This window comes from Leguminivora glycinivorella, chromosome 23, assembly GCF_023078275.1.
Source record: "Leguminivora glycinivorella isolate SPB_JAAS2020 chromosome 23, LegGlyc_1.1, whole genome shotgun sequence".
Lineage (NCBI taxonomy): Eukaryota > Metazoa > Arthropoda > Insecta > Lepidoptera > Tortricidae > Leguminivora > Leguminivora glycinivorella.
In genome coordinates this window covers 155,878-177,572 of record NC_062993.1, presented here as the reverse complement: position 1 = coordinate 177,572, position 21,695 = coordinate 155,878, and the positions used below count along the sequence as shown (strand labels likewise).

General features: G+C 44.9%; 2 protein-coding genes across 2 annotated transcripts; one reads left to right on the top strand and one right to left on the bottom strand.

Moving 5' to 3' along the window:
- Positions 1 to 218: 218 nt before the first annotated feature.
- LOC125238270 (THO complex subunit 3) lies at positions 219 to 10,115 on the top strand. The gene is made up of 6 exons (XM_048145548.1): positions 219 to 532; positions 1,022 to 1,143; positions 2,739 to 2,874; positions 7,887 to 8,152; positions 8,256 to 8,356; positions 8,612 to 10,115. Exons 1-6 carry the CDS (start codon positions 335 to 337, stop codon positions 8,776 to 8,778), a joined length of 990 nt encoding a protein of 329 aa, XP_048001505.1. The 5' UTR covers positions 219 to 334; the 3' UTR covers positions 8,779 to 10,115.
- LOC125238268 (protein Skeletor, isoforms B/C) lies at positions 9,882 to 20,558 on the bottom strand. Its single transcript, XM_048145547.1, has 15 exons — positions 20,358 to 20,558; positions 20,207 to 20,283; positions 19,318 to 19,466; positions 18,682 to 18,915; positions 18,379 to 18,486; positions 18,021 to 18,203; positions 17,657 to 17,750; positions 17,380 to 17,526; positions 17,049 to 17,184; positions 16,729 to 16,909; positions 16,184 to 16,388; positions 15,589 to 15,754; positions 14,826 to 15,437; positions 10,863 to 11,016; positions 9,882 to 10,620 (listed from the first exon to the last, which is right to left on the bottom strand). The coding sequence occupies exons 1-14, from the start codon at positions 20,395 to 20,397 to the stop codon at positions 10,871 to 10,873; spliced, it is 2,478 nt and encodes an 825-aa protein (XP_048001504.1). The 5' UTR covers positions 20,398 to 20,558; the 3' UTR covers positions 9,882 to 10,620; positions 10,863 to 10,870.
- Between the last annotated feature and the right edge of the window lie 1,137 nt (positions 20,559 to 21,695).

Genomic DNA, 21,695 nt, shown 5'->3' with positions numbered 1-21,695 from the left:
TTTGTCGCTCACATCTAGTCTATGGGATAGTATGAAAGTGGACAGACCAGCAAGTGTACGCACTCCATACTAGCCCATAGACTAGATGTGAGCGACAAAAAAGTCGTCAAGCAACTTTGTCGCCCGTGGGCGCACCCTCTTATGTTTTAACTGAACGCTTCCAGTTTTCTTTTATATCAGATATTATACTGTAGCAACCCTAAATTGACAGTCGACAAATGTCAAACCGGTTCGGTGGTCGCGGTGGTGGCGTTGCTTGATTGTTTGCAAACGAGTTTATAACTATTTATGTGGTTAATAACTTGAATCAATTGAATTATAAGTTGACACAACAATGAAGGAGCCGAAGCAGACTCCCATAAAAGAGCTGTCAGAGTTGCGCGCGTACTTCGCGTCGCACAATGCGGTCCGCGAGTACGTCGCGCACTCGTCGAAGGTGCACTCGGTGGGCTGGTCGTGCGACGGCCGCAAGCTCGCCTCTGGCTCCTTCGACAAGACCGTCGCGATCTTCAACCTCGAGCGCAACCGACTGGTAAACTCTGCTTCTGTTTGTAGGTTATGTTTGTTTACAACGCGAAGCGAAGGAGAGAGCTGTCATTGTTTTCAACAGACCCTTTGTACAGTTAGCATCAAAAGTTATGGGTCAAACAACACATCAAAAGTATTAAACGTTCTCTAATACAGGAACACGTCAACAGTTACCGTTTCTTCAATCACACATCCATACTCCACATATGGGTCAGTAAGAAACAACCAACTACCAACTTGCACTAGACCAGTATTTTTCTGACCGGACAGTATTTTTGTGAATGCTGTCTGTTAGAAGGCTAAATAAAGAAAAATCAATGATATATGTTTATATTAAGTTGTTGATATTCTGATTATTCTGAATTATTATTGATAAAACTGTGGTTTAGGCAATGAGGTTTAAATTTTAAGTAGTTTCATTATGGTCTATATAAATTAAAATGGAGGGAGCATGTTAGTTACAAAGTGTCTATTTAGTGTAATGTTGTTGTAGGTGCAAGAGTTTGTGTTCCGCGGGCACACGGGCTCCGTGGACCAGCTGTGCTGGCACGCCTCGCACCCCGACCTGCTCAGCACGGCCAGCGGGGACAAGTCCGTGCGCATCTGGGACACCAGGTGACTAGCCAATTATAAGCCGGTACACTCAAAAATATCCAAACTTTAGTGTTTTTATTGTTGGGTTGTGGCATTTGTTTTGACAAGTTCTTAAATATGCCCCATACCATTTCACTTTTGTTAGTAGTTTCTCACTTTTTGACAATGTTTCAACTTTGGTCATGTTTGTCTTTTCCTTATTTTAGCACATACAGTAATTACAGTATTCATTCATATTGTTCAACTTTCGTATGAATATTGGTTTTTTAAAGAAACAACACTATTTTGTCTTTAGCTTCCGGTGTGTTTAGCCCGTCACTAACCATTTCCGGTAGCCATTCCTTTCGCTCTCGATCTAGCTTGAGAACGCGTCGCTGCATTAAAATTGCCAATTAAATAGTTAAAGTCACATTTTCCCAACATTCATCGTTAAAATTAAGTTTGAACTCAGTGCTAGTCACATTATCAAAGTGGACAGGAAGAAAGATCTGCTCCAAGAACAGTTCTGGGGTCGAGGAGACGGTAAGCCGGGCCCGCACGTGCGCCTTGCATACCAAGGCTGGTGGTAAGCGAGCAGGAATCAAATCCACCGGGACCTCATTCCAAAAGGTATGTGACATATGCACTGTTTTTTCCCCAGTAAGTTTTTTATTAAAAGGCCCTAAATTTCGAATTATCATTGTCATTTTCCTCTTAAAGATATTTTATTGAATTACAGTCCACTTAATTAGTTCATTAAACACATATTATTCATAATTTGATTCTTGGGCATGTTTCTGACTAGTCTATGTCTAGTTTACTCTTTTAGTCGTAATCTTATACTAATATCTTATTGTTCAGGCGGTAAGGATGGTTTTAGGATGAGCCGGGAATTTTGAATTAAAAACGTGTGCTCTGGATGCTCCTTTATTCTAAACTAATTCAAATTGATGTGGACTGTATATATATCTATAGCTAGGTATGCACTCGCACGTATATCAAAAGTACTTAATTACTTTTGGACACTTATACTATCTAGTATATGTCGTAAATTCGTTTATTCAGAATAAAAAAAGTGATATAGTAAACAAGATAAATATAGAATTAATATAGAGTTATTTGATGTGTCAAGAAAGAGAGGACATCCACTATCCAGGTGGCAGGATGACATTGTGGCTACTGCAGGCCCTTGCCTGAATGGCAAAACATGGCAAAAGATAAAGTAAAATGGAAACAGCTGGAGGAGGCTTTTACCCAGAAGGGGTCTTCAGAAGAAAATCAATAATAATAAACCAAATAAATGAAAAGAAAATCTTTTATGTAGAATAATAAAGCTTAAATAAATAATATAAATAAATAAATATATTTGATGTGGTATGCGTGAAAATAGCATGTGTAGTTAGAAGAATATCTTGGTGGTTCTGCTGGAAGGAAGCTCTGTAGCAGAAACACTTCAAAATTAGATTTACACAAAAACTAGGCATATAGAATTTTACCGAATGGTCCTAGAATTTTATAGATATCTTATAGATATTATCTGATATGTTTATGTTTCCGAAAGACAATGTGGTTCTGCCGGAGAGCATGACGTTCAATACCTCTTGTTTCAAGATTGTTGAAATGAATCCATTCTGCAGATCTCGTAAATGTGCGGCGGTGATCCCAACAAAAGGCGAGAACATCAACATCGCATGGGCGCCGAGCGGCGCCGCCATCGCCGTCGGCAACAAGGAGGACCTCGTCTCCTTCATCGACACCAGGACCTACAAAGTGGTGAGCCACCCATACATCTACAGTCATGCTTGATGATATTCACTAATATTGCAATGCTAATGTGTTTTGTTTACAAATCTGTATGCTTCATCACTCATCTTTCATAAGCTGTAAATGCAAATGAACTCTGGCCAGCATTCAACTCGACTCCACGTTTATGGATTGCTTCCACAACACATCTTTCAGTCATACAAGTCACTAATCCCTTTTCATACAGTACTTACTCGTGTACGCACCGCGCACGGCGGTGGGCATCCTCTGGCATGCGCCAAAGAGCTCCTGGCACTGGCGCTAGAGTTGCGCTAGTTGGTAGCTCCCTGCAGGGACCGGACAACCCCTTCCGCGCTACAAGCCTTTCATTGGGAATCCCTAACGTAAGGACGACCCAATCGAGAGACTCTCCCTTTCGAACTGCAAGCCCATTCATTTGACTAGCCCTTACAAAAAACTAAGCAAAACAATAAAGCTAGCCCTGTGCATTGGCTTAGCGCTATCCGATACGGCTTGCAAGCCTTTAATAAGGGTTACCCTTATTTTAAGCGCTATTTATAAGGCTTTCCCTTTTGTTAAAGCGTAGTCGAGCCTTGCGTAAAAGAGACAGGATTATGAATCTAAGCTATTGTAAGAACAGGAAGGAAAATGCGCTGTTGCCACTCCGCACTATGCGCCCCATTTTTAATTTTGCAACGAAACATGTTTTCGTTGGATAAAAGTAGAACACGGCTAGAAATTATTTTTAATGAACTGGGAGACAAGGAAGTGATGGATCGCCTGATGGTAAATGATCATCGCGTGTCATCGCCGCCCATAGATCAGTATGTACGTTCGTACGTATGAATGTATGTAGGTATGTATGAATGTATGTAGGTATGTATGTATGAATATAATTATGTAAATATGTATGTATGCATGTAAATATACAGTGTTGGTCGAAAATCAATACAATTAACCATTAACATTACACATTGAAAACGTTAATTGCCAACATAAAAACAAGCCGTTTTCATCATCCAACTCGCCTTGATGAGTTAATTGGGTGAGCAGTTCCTAAGATAGAGCTGATACTGAACCCTGGCTTTTCCCAGGGGAACGCGGGTTTGGTTTAACATAGGCAAGCGCTGTTTTCGTCATCGGACTTGTTTTGATGAGTACTTGAGTGAGCAGTAACCAAGGTAGAGCTGATGCTGAACCCTGGCTATTCCTAGGGGAACTCGGGTTTAGAGTAACATAGGCAAGCGCTGTTTTCGTCATCGGATTTGTCTTGATGAGTATTTGTGTGAGCAGTAACCAAGGTAGAGCTGATGCTGAATCCTGGCTACTCCTAAGGGAACTCGGGTTTCGTGCAACATAGGCAAACGCTGTTTTCTTCATCGGACTTGTATTGATGAGTACTTGAGTGAGCAGTAACCAAGGTAGAGCTGATGCTGAACCCTGGCTTTTCCCAGGGGAACGCGGGTTTGGAGTAACATAGGCAAGCGCTGTTTTCTTCACCGGACTTGTCTTGGTGAGTACTTGAGTGAGCAGTAACCAAGGTAGATCTGATGCTGAACCCTGGCTTTTCCCAGGGGAACGCGGGTTTGGAGTAACATAGGCAAGCGCTGTTTTCTTCACCGGACTTGTCTTGGTGAGTACTTGTGTGAGCAGTAACCAAGGTAGAGCTGATGCTGAACCCTGGCTATTCCTAGGGGAACGCGGGTTTGGAGTAACATAGGCAAGCGCTGTTTTCGTCATCGGACTTGTCTTGATGAGTACTTGAGTGAGCAGTAACCAAGGTAGAGCTGATGCTGAACCCTGGCTATTCCTAAGGGAACTCGGGTTTCGTGCAACATAGGCAAACGCTGTTTTCGTCATCGGACTTGTCTTGATGAGTACTTGAGTGAGCAGTAACCAAGGTAGAGCTGATGCTGAACCCTGGCTTTTCCCAGGGGAACGCGGGTTTGGTGTAACATAGGCAAGCGCTGTTTTCGTCATCGGACTTGTTTTGATGAGTACTTGAGTGAGCAGTAACCAGGGTAGAGCTGATGCTGAACCCTGGCTATTCCTAGGGGAACTCGGGTTTCGTGCAACATAGGCAAACGCTGTTTTCGTCATCGGATTTGTCTTGATGAGTACTTGAGTGAGCAGTAACCAAGGTAGAGCTGATGCTGAACCCTGGCTATTCCTAGGGGAACTCGGGTTTCGTGCAACATAGGTAGACGCTGTTTTTGTCAGCGGACTTGTCTTGATGAGTACTGGTAAAGCTGATATTGAACTCTGGCTGTAACTAGGGGAACTTAGGTTTGGTGCAACATAGACAAACCCGGTTTCCGTTATAGGCCCTGCCTTTATGAGGACTTGGGTGCGCAGTACCCAAGCCACTGCTGTAGCTGAGACCTGGTGGTACCTAGGGGAACTCAGGTTCGGTGCAATATAAATAAACGCTGTTTTCTGTTCATAGTATGTTTCGTGTGAAATATCTTAGACTCGTCTTTATGACTGGTACTTAGCTGAGTTGAGTAATACCATAGAATCTGTCAAACTATTTCTGTTGATTGTTGTGAATTCTATGAAGATCGTTTGAAACAGAAATACTTTTCTGGTGGCAATCAAGCATACAGCCCGTCTGATAGTAAATAGTTACCGCAGTCTATGGACGCTTGGAACTCCAGTATTCTCCCCTGTGTTACTATTAGTGAAATCGACTGTACTTAATTTTGATATTCAAATGGATATACATACGTATTTTTTTAGACATAAATAAAGTGTTTTATGTATGGCAAATTAATAAATTTGTTCTAACTACTTGATGTTAATATTCACTTTTGGTAGGATTTTTGTTCAGTTATGTTTTATGCCTAACTTGACATTGCATGAAATATTTCTATATTATAATGCACCGAAACCAGAGTTGCCCTAGATACCGCCAGGGCTCAGCTACAACGCTGTCTTGGCTATTGCGCACCCAAGTCCTCGTCAAGACAAGTCCGATGACGCAAACAGAGTTTGCCTATGTTACACCAAACCCGAGTTCCCCTAGGTACAGCCAGGTTTCAGCATCAGCTCTATCTTGGGTACAGCTCACCCAAATACTCATTAAGACAAGTCCAATGACGAAAACAGCGTTTGCCTGTGTTACACTAAACCCGATTTCCCCTAGGTGCAGCCAGGGTTCAGCATCAACTGGACTTCGGGTACTGCTCACTCGAGTACTCATCAAGACAAGTCCGATGACGAAAACAGCGTTTGCCTGTGTTACACTAAACCCGAGTTCCCATAGGTGCAGCCAGGGTTCAGCATCAGCTGGAATTTGGGTACTGCTCACTCGAGTACTCATCAAGACAAGTCCGATGACGAAAACAGCGTTTGCCTGTGTTACACTAAACCCGAGTTCCCCTAGATGCAGCCAGGGTTCAGCATCAGCTGGACTTCGGGTACTGCTCACTCGAGTACTCATCAAGACAAGTCCGCTGACGAAAACAGCGTTTGCCTGTGTTTCACTAAACCCGAGTTCCCCTAGGTGCAGCCAAGGTTCAGCATCAGCTGGAATTCGGGTACTGCTCACTCGAGTACTCATCAAGACAAGTCCGATGACGAAAACAGCGTTTGCCTGTGTTACACTAAACCCGAGTTCCCCTAGGTGCATCCAGGGTTCAGCATCAGCTGGACTTCGGGTACTGCTCACTAGAGTACTCATCAAGACAAGTCCGATGTCGAAACCAGCGTTTGCCTGTGTTACACTAAACCCGAGTTCCCCTAGGTGCAGCCAGGGTTCAGCATCAGCTGGACTTCGGGTACTGCACACTCGAGTACTCATCAAGACAAGTCCGATGACGAAAACAGCGTTTGCCTGTATTACACTAAACCCGAGTTCCCCTAGGTGCAGCCAGGGTTCAGCATCAGCTAGACTTCGGGTACTCATCAAGACAAGTCCGATAAAAAAAACCGGCCAAGAGCGTGTCGGGCCACGCTCAGTGTAGGGTTCCGAAGTTTTCCATATGTTTCTCAAAAACTACTGAACCTATCAAGTTCAAAACAATTTTCCTAGAAAGTCTTTACAAAGTTCTACTTTTGTGATTTTTTTCATATTTTTTAAACTTGTGGTTCAAAAGTTAGAGGGGGGGGTACTTTTTTTCCTTTAGGAGCGATTATTTCCGAAAATATTAATATTATCAAAAAGCTATCTTAGTAAACCCTTTATTCATTCTTAAATACCTATCCAACAATATATCACACGTTGGGGTTGGAATGAAAAATATTATCAGCCCCCATTTTACATGTAGGGGGTACCCTAATAATTTTTTTTTTCATTTTTTATTTTTACACTCTGTTGGCGTGATTGATATACATATTGGGACCAAATTTCAGCTTTCTAGTGCTAACGGTTACTGAGATTATCCGCGGACGGGCGGACGGACGGACAGACAGACATGGCGAAACTATAAGGGTTCCTAGTTGACTACGGAACCCTAAAAAGCAGCGTTTGCCTGTGTTACACCTGAGCAAAGAAGGAGCCTATCATAACTATAAGTATTTGGTATTGAAAATTGAACCTTATTTTATCTACAGCCGTTTCCATCAAACAGAAACGCGCAAATATCACACACAGTGCCGCCGTAGGTAACGATCGTATGTTATTTCGTTCGGAGTAATGTGTGCTTTATGAGCGTGGTACAGGATTTAAACTCGCACGATATGCTATAAGGGAAAGCAAATAAAACCCAATATAAGGCTTACCCTTATGGCGTTAGGCTGAGCCGATGATAAGGGTTTTGAAAGGGTATTGGGCTATTTTAGGTAAGCGCTTTCGTTAGGGCTTTAAAAGCAAAATGAAAGGGTATCGCGTCAAAAGGGTAGGGTAAGTTAAGCCTAACGAAATACCCATACAAAACCCCGTATAAGGGATAGCGGGCCGGTCCCTGGCTCCCTGTATCGCGAGAGATTTCCCTCGTGGGTGTGCGTTGCCGCGGATCCTCATGAGAGATTTGCACTGTGCTCCGCTGATCTGCGTAGGCCTTGAATTGGCAATATTTCAGGTGACAGAAGAACAATTCCACTTCGAAGTGAACGAGATCTCGTGGAACAACAGCTCGGACCTGTTCTACCTGACGAACGGGCTGGGCTGCGTGCACATCCTGTCGTACCCGGGGCTGGAGCTGCAGACGGTGCTGAAGGCGCACCCGGGCACCTGCATCTGCATCGAGCACGACCCCACCGGCCGCTACTTCGCCACCGGCTCCGCCGACGCGCTGGTCTCGCTGTGGGACGCGCAGGAGTTGGCTGCGCTCAGAGTATTCTCCAGGTGTGCACACGCTATATGTAGAGAGGCATAACTAACAATATTTTAGTTCTGACAAACCTGAACTCAGACTTTTTAATAACATTTGTGATTGTATGCCGTATAGACTGGAGTGGCCGGTGCGCACGCTGTCGTTCAGCTTCGACGGGCGGCTGCTGGCGTCCGCCAGCGAGGACCACGTCATCGACATCGGCGACACCGAGACAGGTACACTGCAGCTGCGCGCTACCCAGGCTACTCAGGCTTCCCATACTGTTGCTGTTGCGAGCCACAAGTGTGGGACGTGCTACAGTGCGAACAACTCGCTCGGCAACTCCATTCTTCGTAGGCGCTTTTCGTTTTAAAATAGATAAAGTTCTAGTCATCGCTAATCTAGTAACTTAAAAGCCTTGAAGGTCCAAATGGTACTGAGAGTGATAATAATGTAATGTAAGGAAGAGTAATATTGTATGTAATTTGCAGGCGAGAAGGTGGCGGAGATCCCGGTGTCGGCGGCCACGTTCACGGTGTCGTGGCACCCGAGCCGCTACCTCGCGGCCTTCGCCTGCGAGGACAAGGAGCCGCCCGAGCGCAAGCGCGACGCCGGCAACCTCAAGCTCTGGGGGCTGCCCAACCAGGACCGCAACTAGTGGGGGCTGACCGCACAGGACCGCAACTAGTGGGGTCTGACCGCAACTAGACCTCAAGCTCTGGGGGATGTCCAACCAGGACCGCAATTATTGGGGGCTGCCCACCCAGGACCGCAACTATTGGGGGCTGCGCACCCAGGACCGCAACTAGACCTCAAGCTCTGGGGGCTGCCCACCGGACCGGAATGGCTCATGGATTGGCTCAGTAGCCACACCTGCACCGTCTTCAAGAGGTAGGCCACCTGCTACATCAGGTCCAGAGGCTCCCAGGGCTGCAAGAAATGCACTGTCCCGGTTGCTGCCTCTTTCTGTACAAAATAATATAGTCAAAAAATATTATCCAAAGTAGCTCTGGGTTGCCTGGAGCCCTGACTTGAGTGAGAGGATCCTTGGTCTGCGATGGAACTGTGGAGGACACCTCTGTGCTACCAAGAGCCACAAGTGACTTTTTGTAAATATTATTGTGAATTTAGATTTGACGTGTTCAATGAAAATGAAAGAATAGTTTAATAAGTGACTGTAAAGTGATTTGTGACTTAGTGTTACGGTTGTGTGCTGTGCAGAAAAAGTCGCGAGAATGTATTTGCATTTTGCATCTGTCAGAAGTGGGACAGAGTGAGCTATTCAAGGTCATATCGCGAGTTAACGCAAACAGGTACGCAAGCATGGTTGCGCGATAAATGATATAACATCGGGCCATCCCTTTCACACTGTTTGTAAGTGCGATAGGGGCAGCCTGATGTTTTTTCGTCTGTCGCGCGACCAATACTATCGGTGCAGCTCACGCTTTCCGATCTCTGGTTTCTATAAGTACATTCCACGACTACTCTCTTTCCGCACAGGCTCTATACTAATAGTTGGTAGCCGTAAATGCTGGAACACTTTCACAAAGTGTTTCAGCATTTTAATTCCCAGTTAAATACAAATTTGTACAATATACTTATTGTAAGTAGACTTAATTTTATTTCTTTTCTAAAAAAGTAGTTTAATGAAATGTCCTCATGCGCGCTGTTGGTCGCTACTCGCTGCTGCATCCTGACGAGCCGAGGACAATGCAATCCAACACTTATTTACTTATCAATCAAATCAAAATAAACAAAATATCCCTATAAAAAAATCTTTATTTAATACATAGTGTAAAGAACAACAGTTTGTAGAGATAATAATAAAAATAAACGTCGTATAAAAAAGAGATCTATCATAAGTACAATAAAGTGAGATTCGAGTTTTCTGTAAAAATCATTAAAAAATCTTGCATAAGCTCTCAACAGTTATATCGGTATTGGGATCTACACCTACAATATCAAATAAATATACCTAACGATTATGACATAGGACTTGTTGTCTTATTATATACTGATTATAGATTATGTTCTCCACCTCGAGGCAGTGATATCGTTGTACTTCAGTAAATACCTACCTATTTATACATATAGCATTTCATCTTACATAAAGTTGCAGAACAAATAAATATGACCATACATTCAATACTAAAATATCTATCAAAATAGTGCCTTATGGGCCTTGTAGTGGGGTGCACTTATACGGCCTTGCTGTATGGAGATGTTGTCTGATTGTAGAAAAGACCTACTCGACTCAAAAAGTTACAGAATTAGATATGCGCCTAGTCTTGTGACATGAGTTAGTATATTTTTCCTTCAGTCTTTCATTGTTTGGCGGTTCGGCCGAAACTGTTAAAAGAACAAAGTTTGAATCTCTGTTTGTGATGTAGTGTAGGAGTAATACTTATAGCTAACGGACGGAAGCAGAAGCCTTAACCTATGAGGTGACGGCGACGGATAGCCTCGACTCGGGCGCACCGGTAGGGCAGACACCGGGCCCCTAAAATAAAAAATAAACACATTAGTGGTAGGTAAGTAAATATATCTTCGTTAGATACAGAGTAGAGTAAGTAGTGGAGTGTTCAAGTGATCAGTTGATCACGCAATTCAAATTCCTGTTGAAGTCAAGGACGGATCCAGGGAGGATTGGGCTGTGCCATGAACATGAGTTTGACCAATCGACCCAATTCAAGTGTCGCCACAGCTGGATGCCGTATCCGCCCTTGGTTCATGGACACTCACCTCGCAGCCTAATACTGTGCGCAGAGCCTCGCTCCGGCTAGGAGAGCCCCGATCAGCAGGAGTACTAAGCTGGAGCCCGCGGCCGCTGCGCTGTTACCCTTCTTGTTGAGGTTGCGCTTCGGCCGGTCCACCACGAAGATGCGCCCGCCCATACCTGCACACAATACAACATTAATCAACAACAGCCGCTAATATGGAAAAGTACCATCATGAAACGTTATTGTTGACGCATTTAGTGTCCTAGAAATTGGTTGTTCAATACGTTCAATATTTACCAAAGTACGTTATGGAATGTCCGATTTTACATCGCAGTTAGTGACTGCATGTGCCACAGTTAAGAGCGCTTTCAAAAAATCTGCTTGCTCGCATTTCGACGCCGGCGGCGCTGGCGTGCGCCTGTGTGCAGACGCACACTATAACCAGAAGCATAACGATTGTAGCCTGCGGTACAGACATAGCGTGCGATCCTCTTCGAACCAACCTTACGTGCGGCTAGAGCGAAAGGGATAGCATTCATGGTCGGTACCGCCACGCCGTCAGTAGCGTTGCGGACTAACCATTATTGATACTTGCGTAAAAACACCACCATATATATTACATATTTGCATACATGATTTCATGCATAAATACTAGACCTTTTAGTTTAATTATTAAACTTATCACAGTTTTTTCTATTAAAACGTGTGTAGCCTTGGAAGAAATAAATTAAAAAACTTTTATAATATAATAAATTGTGTATATAATATTGTCTTCTGTCACCGCGATAGTTACTCATGAAATAAATTTATGGAATCAGATTACATATATCGCGTATAATGAATATAATCCGTTTTCTTAGTTTTATTTCATTTTGTATATGATATGTTTTCTAGGTTCATTTCGGTGAAGGAAAACATCGTGAGGAACCGGACTAATTCCAATAAGGTCTAGTTTACCCTTTGGGTTGAAAGGTCAGATGGCAGTCGCTTTCGTAAAAACTAGTGCCTACGCCAAATCTTGGGATTAGTTGTCAAAGCGGACCGCAGGCTCCCATGAGCCGTGGCAAATGCCGGGATAACGCAAGGAAGATGATGATGTTTTCTAGGTACATATATATAATGGAACTAAGATCGGTTTTCTTTAATTTTAAGTAGTTTTTTTTTATATTTAAAATGTGTTTTTAGGGTTTCGTAGTCAACTAGGAACCCTTATAGTTTCGCCATGTCTGTCTGTCTGTCCCTCCGTCCGTCCGTCCGCGGATAATCTCAGTGACCGTTAGAACTAGAGAGCTGAAATTTGGTACCAATATGTATATCAGTCACGCCGACAAAGTGCAAAAATAAAAAGTGGAAAAAATGTTTTATTAGGGTACCCCCTACACGTAAAGTAGGGAGTGATTTTTTTTTTTCATTTCAACCCTAACGTGTGATTTATTGTTGGATAAGTATTTAAAAATGAATTACTGAAATCGTTTTTTGATAATATTAATATTTTCGGTAATAATCGCTCCTAAAGGAAAAAAAAAGACCCGCGCTCCGAATGTGTCCCCCCCCTCTAACTTTTTAACCATTTTTTAAAAAATATTTAAAGAATCACAAAAGTAGAACTTTATAAACTTTCTAGGAAAACTGTTTTGAACTTGATAGGTTCTGTAGTTTTTGAAAAATATGGAAAACTACGGAACCCTACACTGAGCGTGGCCCGACACGCTCTCGGCCGGTTTTTAAATATTATGTTGTTTTAATTGCATGGAGCACAGGAAGGTCCACGTACATCTATGTATTAGTTTTTTGTAAGCAAATACAACTCTACGCTACGCCTACCTGCTTTAATTGACTGTTGACACACTGAGACAGTGGATGCGCCAGAGTATAAAAGAGTGATTACCATCTCTTGTCAAAGATCTTGTTGAGACGAATCAAACGAACCCAAACACGAAGTGGTTACAAGACCTGGTCGTGGAATACTCTTGACTACCTTCCAGCTTCATCATCAGATCCTGGGTACCATCTCTTGTCAAAGATCTTGTTGAGACGAATCAAACGAGCCCAAACACAGAAGAGTTTCAAGACCTGGTTGTTGAATACTCTTGACTACCTTTTGGCTTCATCATCAGATCCTGGGTACCATCTCTTGTCAAAGATCTTGTTGAGACGAACCAAACGAGCCCAAACACGGAGTGGTTTCAAGACCTGGTTGATGAATTCTCTTGACTACCTTCCAGCTTCATCATCAGATCCTGGGTACCATCTCTTGTCAAAGATCTTGTTGAGACGAACCAAACGAGCCCAAACACGGAGTGGTTTCAAGACCTGGTTGATGAATTCTGTTGACTACCTTCCGGCTTCATCATCAGATCCTGGGTACCATCACCTCTTGTCAAAGATCTTGTTGAGGCAAATCAAACGAGCCCAAATACGAAATGGTTTCAAGACCTGGTTGATGAGAACTCATGACTACCTTCCGGCTTCGTCATCACATCCTGGGTACCATCACCTCTTGTCAAAGATCTTGTTGAGGCAAATCAAACGAGCCCAAACACGAAATGGTTTCAAGACCTGGTTGATGAGAACTCATGACTACCATCTGACTTCATCATCAGATCCTGAGTACCATCTATTGTCAAAGATTTTGTTGAGACGAGTCAGTAACCTAAAATGATATTCAATAATAAATAATACTTACTAAAAATATTAGTCAAGTTAATTAGTTAGTTACCAAAGTCGTCAACCCAAGGATCAAAGTTTTCGGTCGCAGTATACATGCAACAGTACAGCCAAACACGCACACAAGTGCGGTTTTGGACACGGCGGGTGCCGCACACAATGACAAAATAACTTCGCGATCGTGGAGCCGCGTGCGGAGCAGATTGGCAAACGTCCTGCCTCTACAAGCTCTGCCGCGGTACTGACATCGCAAGCGCGCGTAACCGGTAATAAGGAGGCATTTTTAAAAAATCGTCAAAAATATTAAATTCCAATTAATAGAAAACTTTTGCATAAAATCTGTTTAAGTAAGCGTTGCAGATTATTTTTATATTAAAACTACTTCAAAAACACGTAAGTTTTCGAAGAAATTGACACTTATTCTGAGGTGATTTCTGAAACAAATTGGATTCATTCATTCATTGGATTCATATCCTCATTTACTCTATTCTAAAGCCTTATAACAAAGAAGTAGTCTCAGAAGATTGTAGTACAGGATATACATAATACAAATTTACCACTTGAAGCATTCAAAACTATCCAAGTTTTACAAATTAGACGGACTAAGTCAGCACTTTTCGCGGGTTTTCCTAAACATGCACCAGAAAAAAAATCATAATTAATTAAGTGAGTTAGTTTTTAAAAATCCAGTCTCACAACATGTAAGTTAAGAAGATGTCCTAATCGAATCCTGAACTTAATAAGTCTTTTAAATGACGGAAAGTGTAGCATTTTGCCGACTAAAACTATCAATTTTACATTATTACGACGTTTTCGTTGAATGCCCTCTTAACACTTTCACAACCAAGAACCCGTGGTGGGCAGTGTGGGCACTCATGAACTTTGCTCAGATATCTGAGCGTGCATAACATCACTAGAAGTCTTCAGATACCTACACGGACGTGGAATCACAAATGACGTCACTTATTTCAGCTCTGCTCGACCGACGCCTTATGAACGTGACGTCCTTGTCGCTTATATAGCATACTGTACTGACCGGCGTGCGTGAAGGAGTTGTAGTAGACGAGGTCGGGCCAGGTATCGTTGGGCGCCACGGGCAGCTCGGCGGGGGCCCTGGGGCTGCAGGTCCACTGCAGGCTCCTGTTGTAGGAGTGTATAGTGTGTGGTGCGAGCTCACCGGCGTGCGTGAAGGAGTTGTAGTAGACGAGGTCGAGCCAGGTGTCGTTGGGCGCCACGGGCAGCTCGGCGGGGGCCCCGGGGCTGCAGGTCCACTGCAGGCTCCTGTTGTAGGAGTGTATAGTGTGTGGTGCGGGCTCACCGGCGTGCGTGAAGGAGTTGTAGTAGACGAGGTCGGGCCAGGTGTCGTTGGGCGCCACGGGCAGCTCGGCGGGGGCCCCGGGGCTGCAGGTCCACTGCAGGCTCCTGTTGTAGGAGTGTATAGTGTGTGGTGCGGGCTCACCGACGTGCGTGAAGGAGTTGTAGTAGACGAGGTCGGGCCAGGTGTCGTTGGGCGCCACGGGCAGCTCGGCGGGGGCCCTGGGGCTGCAGGTCCACTGCAGGCTCCTGTTGTAGGAGTGTATAGTGTGTGGTGCGGGCTCACCGGCGTGCGTGAAGGAGTTGTAGTAGACGAGGTCGGGCCAGGTGTCGTTGGGCGCCACGGGCAGCTCGGCGGGGGCCCTGGGGCTGCAGGTCCACTGCAGGCTCCTGTTGTAGGAGTGTATAGTGTGTGGTGCGGGCTCACCGGCGTGCGTGAAGGAGTTGTAGTAGACGAGGTCGGGCCAGGTGTCGTTGGGCGCCACGGGCAGCTCGGCGGGGGCCCCGGGGCTGCAGGTCCACTGCAGGCTCCTGTTGTAGGCGCGGAAGGTGGCGAAGTCGGCCGCGCGCCGCGGGTCCGCGCCCGCCGCGTGCGACGCCAGGCACAGCGGGCCCGCTAAGGAAAACACGTTCATTCAAATAACTAGATTCTGAGTATTAGCCACTGATATGTTTGTCTATCACATCAAAAGCGGAAACTAACTGCAGTCGCATTGAGTCATCTACATCGACACATGCACAAAAATGTAAAAACGCGTTAGTCGTGCCTGCGGTGGCGGTGAGGCGGCCGCGGCGCGTGTAGTGCACGCCGGCCAGCACGCGCACCGCGCGCTGCGCCGCCTCGGGCAGCTGCTCCAGCCCGCCGCGCGGCGCCACCGACACGATCAGCGGGTGGTACTCGTGCGCCGAGTGCGGGTTGTTGCCGCCGAACACCTGACACGCGACAGGGTTTTTACACAAATACAATATTTATTTGTTTTATAAGAGGGCAGAGTTTGTCGAATCGCTCGTGTTATAATGTCGGTTCGTAAATCGTATATAGGAATTTTGAACGTTAAGTTTTAAAGAGTTTAAAGATGCTTAACGAGCGAAATGCACAATTTCTGTATAAAGTTTAATCCGTAAAGTAGCCGTAAGTGCGTTTTCACATTATCCGATCCGATATCGGATGTAGGACCCACATCCCGTACATTTAAGCCGCAATTTTTGATTTTTGCCTTTGAAATCCTTCCGACATTCGATATCGAATCGGATAATGTGAAAACGCACTAACGGTTAGTACAAATAACAATTTAAAATTAGAATCAGATCAGGTATTTTAAAATGTAAACAAAACAGTCGATGCGGCAGTTAGCCCCTCACCTTGAAGGTGTAGTGCAGCCCCCTCCGGATCTGTATGTCGGGCGCGAGCTGGCCGTTGACGTACCAGGCGAGCGGCGCTCCCCCTCCTCCCCGCGCGGACACCCCCCGCGCGCCCCCCGCCGGCCCGAGCGCGAACGTGAACACGCGCAGCGCCGGGTCGAACAGCTCCGCCGTCTCCCACGCGCCCGGTGACGCCGTCGAGCCTCTGCACCCAGCGATACCATATAATATATCAGCTAGAGGTCACCGTTAGTAGAGATGTCCCGAACGTAACAGCGTCGACGTCACATTCCTACATTTTGTACCTAGTTTATTATGAAAATTGCATAACGTTTGCAAAGACTTGATTATAGTCGCTTAGGAAAGCCTAATGAGAAAATCGCCGAATATCGAATATGTAGTTCCCGAATACTTATGGCGTCGTAATTTTTTTATTAAATACGTTTGTTAAACGTTCAAAAATGTCAAGCGGAAACGCGGGTTCAAATAAATATAAAATTGCACACCACAAAAAAAAGTCAAGCGATTAAAAACCATGTACATACACGCTGAACTCGACACAGTCGTCGCCGCCGGCCTGACTGGTCTCCTGCGAGATGTTGAGCGTGACGTCAGCGCGCGGCCAGAGACGATGGAAGGTGGGTTCGTCCTCGGAGTCCAGGGCTCCCACAGCCCAAACCACGAACATAGGCTTGTCTGTCACCCACTCGCGGTCGATCGGCTCCGCTGAAACATTCACTTTATTTAACGACTTGATACAATTTAAATTTTAAAAGCGGTTTAACGCCACAAGGTGTGCTATTTTTCGGTGCCACCTACGCTTTAGCAAAGTACTCAGTAGTATACCATCAGGCACAGTACTCACAGGGCTGTAGGGCCCGCCTATAGGTGACGACGGTGACGCCATCTGTGCGCGAGGCGGTGAACACTTGGTTAGAGTCCAGCGCTCCGAGCCGCTCGTCGCGACACACGCCGCGCCACTGACCCAATACTTGCACACACTGGAACATGAGAGGGTTTCAAATTAAACAAAGGCAAAGGGAAAGAATCCTCACTTTTACAAAACAATAACCAATTTAAAAACTACTCCATTTCATAAACTCGGAGGGCAAGCTTCAGAGTAGCAAGCCAAAGATTGATCTCGGCATCGGCCGGAAAGCATTACAGATAAGACAGAGTTATCATTATGGACCGACCGGCGCTAGGGCCGTGATGTTGTAGTCGGTGGCGCGGCCGCGCTGGTACGTGCGGTCGAAGCTGGCCACGGCCACGTCGGCGCCCTCCATCTGCGAGCGCTGCGCCGACCCCGAGATGCCGAACGCCATGTACTCGTTGTCACCGATCTGAACACATTATATCATTAATGCCCATAAAAACACATTTGATGAATTGCCTTAGTTGATGTCTGATAACCAAAACAGAGACAGTGATAAGAACACGCTAAACGTAATAAGTGTTGAGTCGGTTGGGTACCTTGCCGGCGAGCTGTATGGTGAGCTGGTTGCCGAACACCTCCCAGCTGACCTGCAGGTCGCGGTGCAGCTGCCGGCACGACGGCAGCGTCGACCTGCACACACAATATTAACATATTCAGGAAACCTCAAAGCATGGATACTTACAAACAATCGCAAAACACAACAAACGAAGCGAAAAAATCGGTTTCGTTCTCTAAGGAGAGATCCATCTCTCATCCATATAAAGAATCGGGTAAATGGTGCACTGAATCCCGCTGCTGCGAGTGCTGCGACCCTTTGTGGCTCTAATACACCGACCAGTGCGAGGTAACAGTAGTGGCAGTAGTGTCCCACACGGCGCGCGGCTCGGCGGAGGCTCTCACCTGTGCGGGTGGAGCGCGGTGAGCGCGGGCGGCACGTTGGGCCGCTCGGGCAGCAGCACGGAGGCGAGCGCGCGGCGCGCGGCCGCGTCCCACACGGCGAGCCAGCTCACCGTGAACAGCGTGTGCGCGCCCGGCAGCGTCAGTCGCACGTCCGCGCCGCGGTACGCCGGCAGCGGCTCCAGGCTGGAGACAAGTCAAACAATCGGTCACGTATTACAATATATGCGAAGCACATCGTCAAGCGTGTGGGTTTTCCTCGGTCAACACATGCCTCAAATGATCTGTAAGTGGCCCTCTGTAAGAATGTTAAATGTTAGCTACGTCCTATTAACATTACAGTCAATAAGTGAATACTCACTAGCCATACTCGTCGGGCAGCTTGAAGCCGCGCGCGCTGGGCTGCGGGCCGGCGCCGGCCCAGAAGTAGGCCTCGCCGCCCGCGCCGTCGTACCGGAACTCCGGCACTCTGCAACACAACACAACATTGGGTACTTCATTATGTAATCTGATATCCTCCCAAACTCTACCTTTGGCTCTTCCACATGGCTTAATTTTCCCTACTTTTGTGTTGTTTTATGAAATAGCAGCAATATCAGCATGTCTAGCAGCTCATGTAGTGTCGTGAGCCGTGAGCGTGACATGTGTAATGTAGTGTACTCACAGGATGGTCTTGGCGTCGAGCAGCTGCAGCGTGCCGCTGGAGACGCCGGAGCCGGCCAGCGCGCCCGCCGTCTGCGGCGCCGGCGCCTCGAACTCGTCGGGCACGTACACGTCGCCGAACGCGTTCTGCGAGGCGATGTCGTACACGGCGAGCCACTTGAGCCGCGACACGCGCTTGCCCTCCGGCAGCGCCAGCCGCACCGCCGCGTTGTAGTACCGCTCCAGGATGTTCGTCCTGTGGAATGTACATACATACCAACAAGTACTTATCACAAACTTAACTTCAATTCTTCTTTTGACATAGGCCTCCTCCATAGCTTTCCATTTCTACCATTTAGCTCCTTCAATTCTTCATAAGTCATCCAAAGCAACAAGTAGTTTATCACATAAGAAAGTGTACAAAACTAACTACCATAACACAATATATAGTTTTAATTAATTCAAAAACTCACAAAATGGTTTATGAGGTATGAAGAGTATATTTAATCTTGGAAATTTGGCAATCCTGCCTAAGGCATGCTCAAATTCAGAGCATATACAAAAACAGCATGTACATGAACTATAAGTGTATGCCCTCCTCAATGCCCTCAATAGTGGCGAGTAAATATTAAATAAAGATAAGGAAGTTTGCACATACTTGCCATGTTCATCGGGCACAATGAAACCCTGCGGGCCGGGCCGTGCTGAGTCACCGGCCCAGAAAAAGGTGTCGTCCCCTGTGCCATCGTAGTTGAAGTTCACCAGCAGCAGCGTCCAGTCATCCACTGCATACACTTCGCCTGTCACCTGCAGACAGTTATCATAACTGTGATAGTATTTTTATAACACAAAAAGATGCATGCAAACATTTAATCATTAAAATTAAATAAATGAATGAATGAATAATATAACACAACATTGGGCATGCATGTTACATTATTATCAGGGAAAAAAAAGCTACAAATTGGACATACTAGAAACTACCAGAAGACATGGTCTCAGCACTGAATGTCAACCAGTTTAAGAACCAACTAGATAGAATAATATTTAATGAATGCAAAGAAAACATCTTAAGAAAGATTAATTGGATACAGGCAACTATCAGTTCGTACAACTGCCTGCCTGATTAATCCATACTAATATTATAAATGAGAAAGTGCGTGTGTCTGTTTGTTTGTCCCTCTTTCACGGCAAAACGGAGCGATGAATTGACGCGATTTTTTAAGTGAAGATAGTTGAAGGGATGGAGAGTGACGTAGGCAACTTTTTGTCTCTTTTTAACGCGAGCAAAGCCGCGGGCAAAAGCTAGTAAATAATAAATATACATATTAAATACTTTGTAACAAATCCAACTATTTACTACATGCACAAGCGGTTCACAAAAATCAAAAAAGGAATCAGGAAATATTGACAAAATATCTCATTTTAAGCAAAGCAATCAAGTCATTAACCAGTTTTCATTAGTTAATGATTCAAATTATTTCCAAACTTATTCATCACCTCGACATTGTAAAGTATTTGTGTTTGAATGAATGGCAGAGTGGTACCTGGTGATGGTAGGAGTTGAGTTTCCCGAGCAGCTTGCCGCGGTAGGGCCCGTCGTCCTCGTCCTGCGCCCAGCCCGCTGCAACACCGACACATCACAATAACAGAACACAACACACAGAGAAAGTGGCACACTCGAGCTGCACAACTTACCTGTACTCAGCAGTAGGATGGCTAGCCATGCTAAATACATTGTTACACTTAACGTTAATCCTTAACACTAGTTTTTATTGTTTCTAACTTTCTACACAAAGGTCATTATTTGTACGAAGTTTTCGCAACTCTCGCGCAGACTTCCGGTTTCAACTTCAACTTGACAGCTCACTTGTCAAGTTGTCAGTGCTTTCTCGTCGTGCGCAGCGCGGGCGAGGCCGCGCGCGTGATTGGCCGCTCGGCCACCGCAGGTTGCGACCGACCAATGGCAGAGGTTTACTTTCACTTCAGTTGGTGACGTGACGTACAATCGAAAACCTTCGATTTCTATTTTAAATGTTGCTATATTTGAAAATTTTATCAACGTTTTTACAAAGGATCAATGTTTAGGAAACTTTAGGGAAGGTAATGAGTAAGAGAGCGCGCACACGGGTAACTTTTTTGTCGCTCACATCATCGGTCTATGGGCTAGTATGAAAGTGCGCACAAGAAGCGACGCAACTTTTCATACAAGTACGCACAAACTACTAAGAAGATACTATGCAAGTACCCTACCGATTACTCTAAAGATTAGGTACTCAGTGATGTGAAAAAAAGTTAATAAAATTAAGTAAAATCTTAGTAGTCAATATTATTAAAGTTGGGTTAATAATGATATTGATGATTTTTTTTAATACAAAGAATTACATAAATGTAGGTACCTAGTACCCACAAAAAATCTGGCACTTTTATGTCCACTGAGATATTTACAAACTTTTCTAGAGTAATATTAATACATAACTTTAAAGAAAACTCCGATAATTTGTATTCATATAATAAACATAAAAGAATACAAGCACTACCAATTTAATACAAGCCACTTGTATAATAAATATAAATATAAATATATTATAGGACATTCTTACACAGATTGACTGAGGCCCACGGTAAGCTCAAGAAGGCTTGTGTTGTGGGTACTCAGACAACGATATATGTAATATATAAATACTTATATACATAGAAAACATCCATGACTCAGGAACAAATATCTGTGCTCATCACACAAATAACTGCCCTTACCGGGATTCGAACCCGGGACCGCGGCGCAGCAGGCAGGGTCACTACCGACTGCGCCAGACCGGTTGTATCATGTCATAATTATTATAAATTCCTAAGTTAACAAGATAGACATGCATTTAATATTGACATAATCAGTCGATTATCACTTTATCACGGATTTAAGGCGCAGTCGGTACAGCTGGCCGCAGTATATAAGTTTTCACACGAACTAAAAGAACTTTTAGTAGAAATGTTACTATATTCTGTTATAGAATATACCGGAAAATATTAAATTAAAAT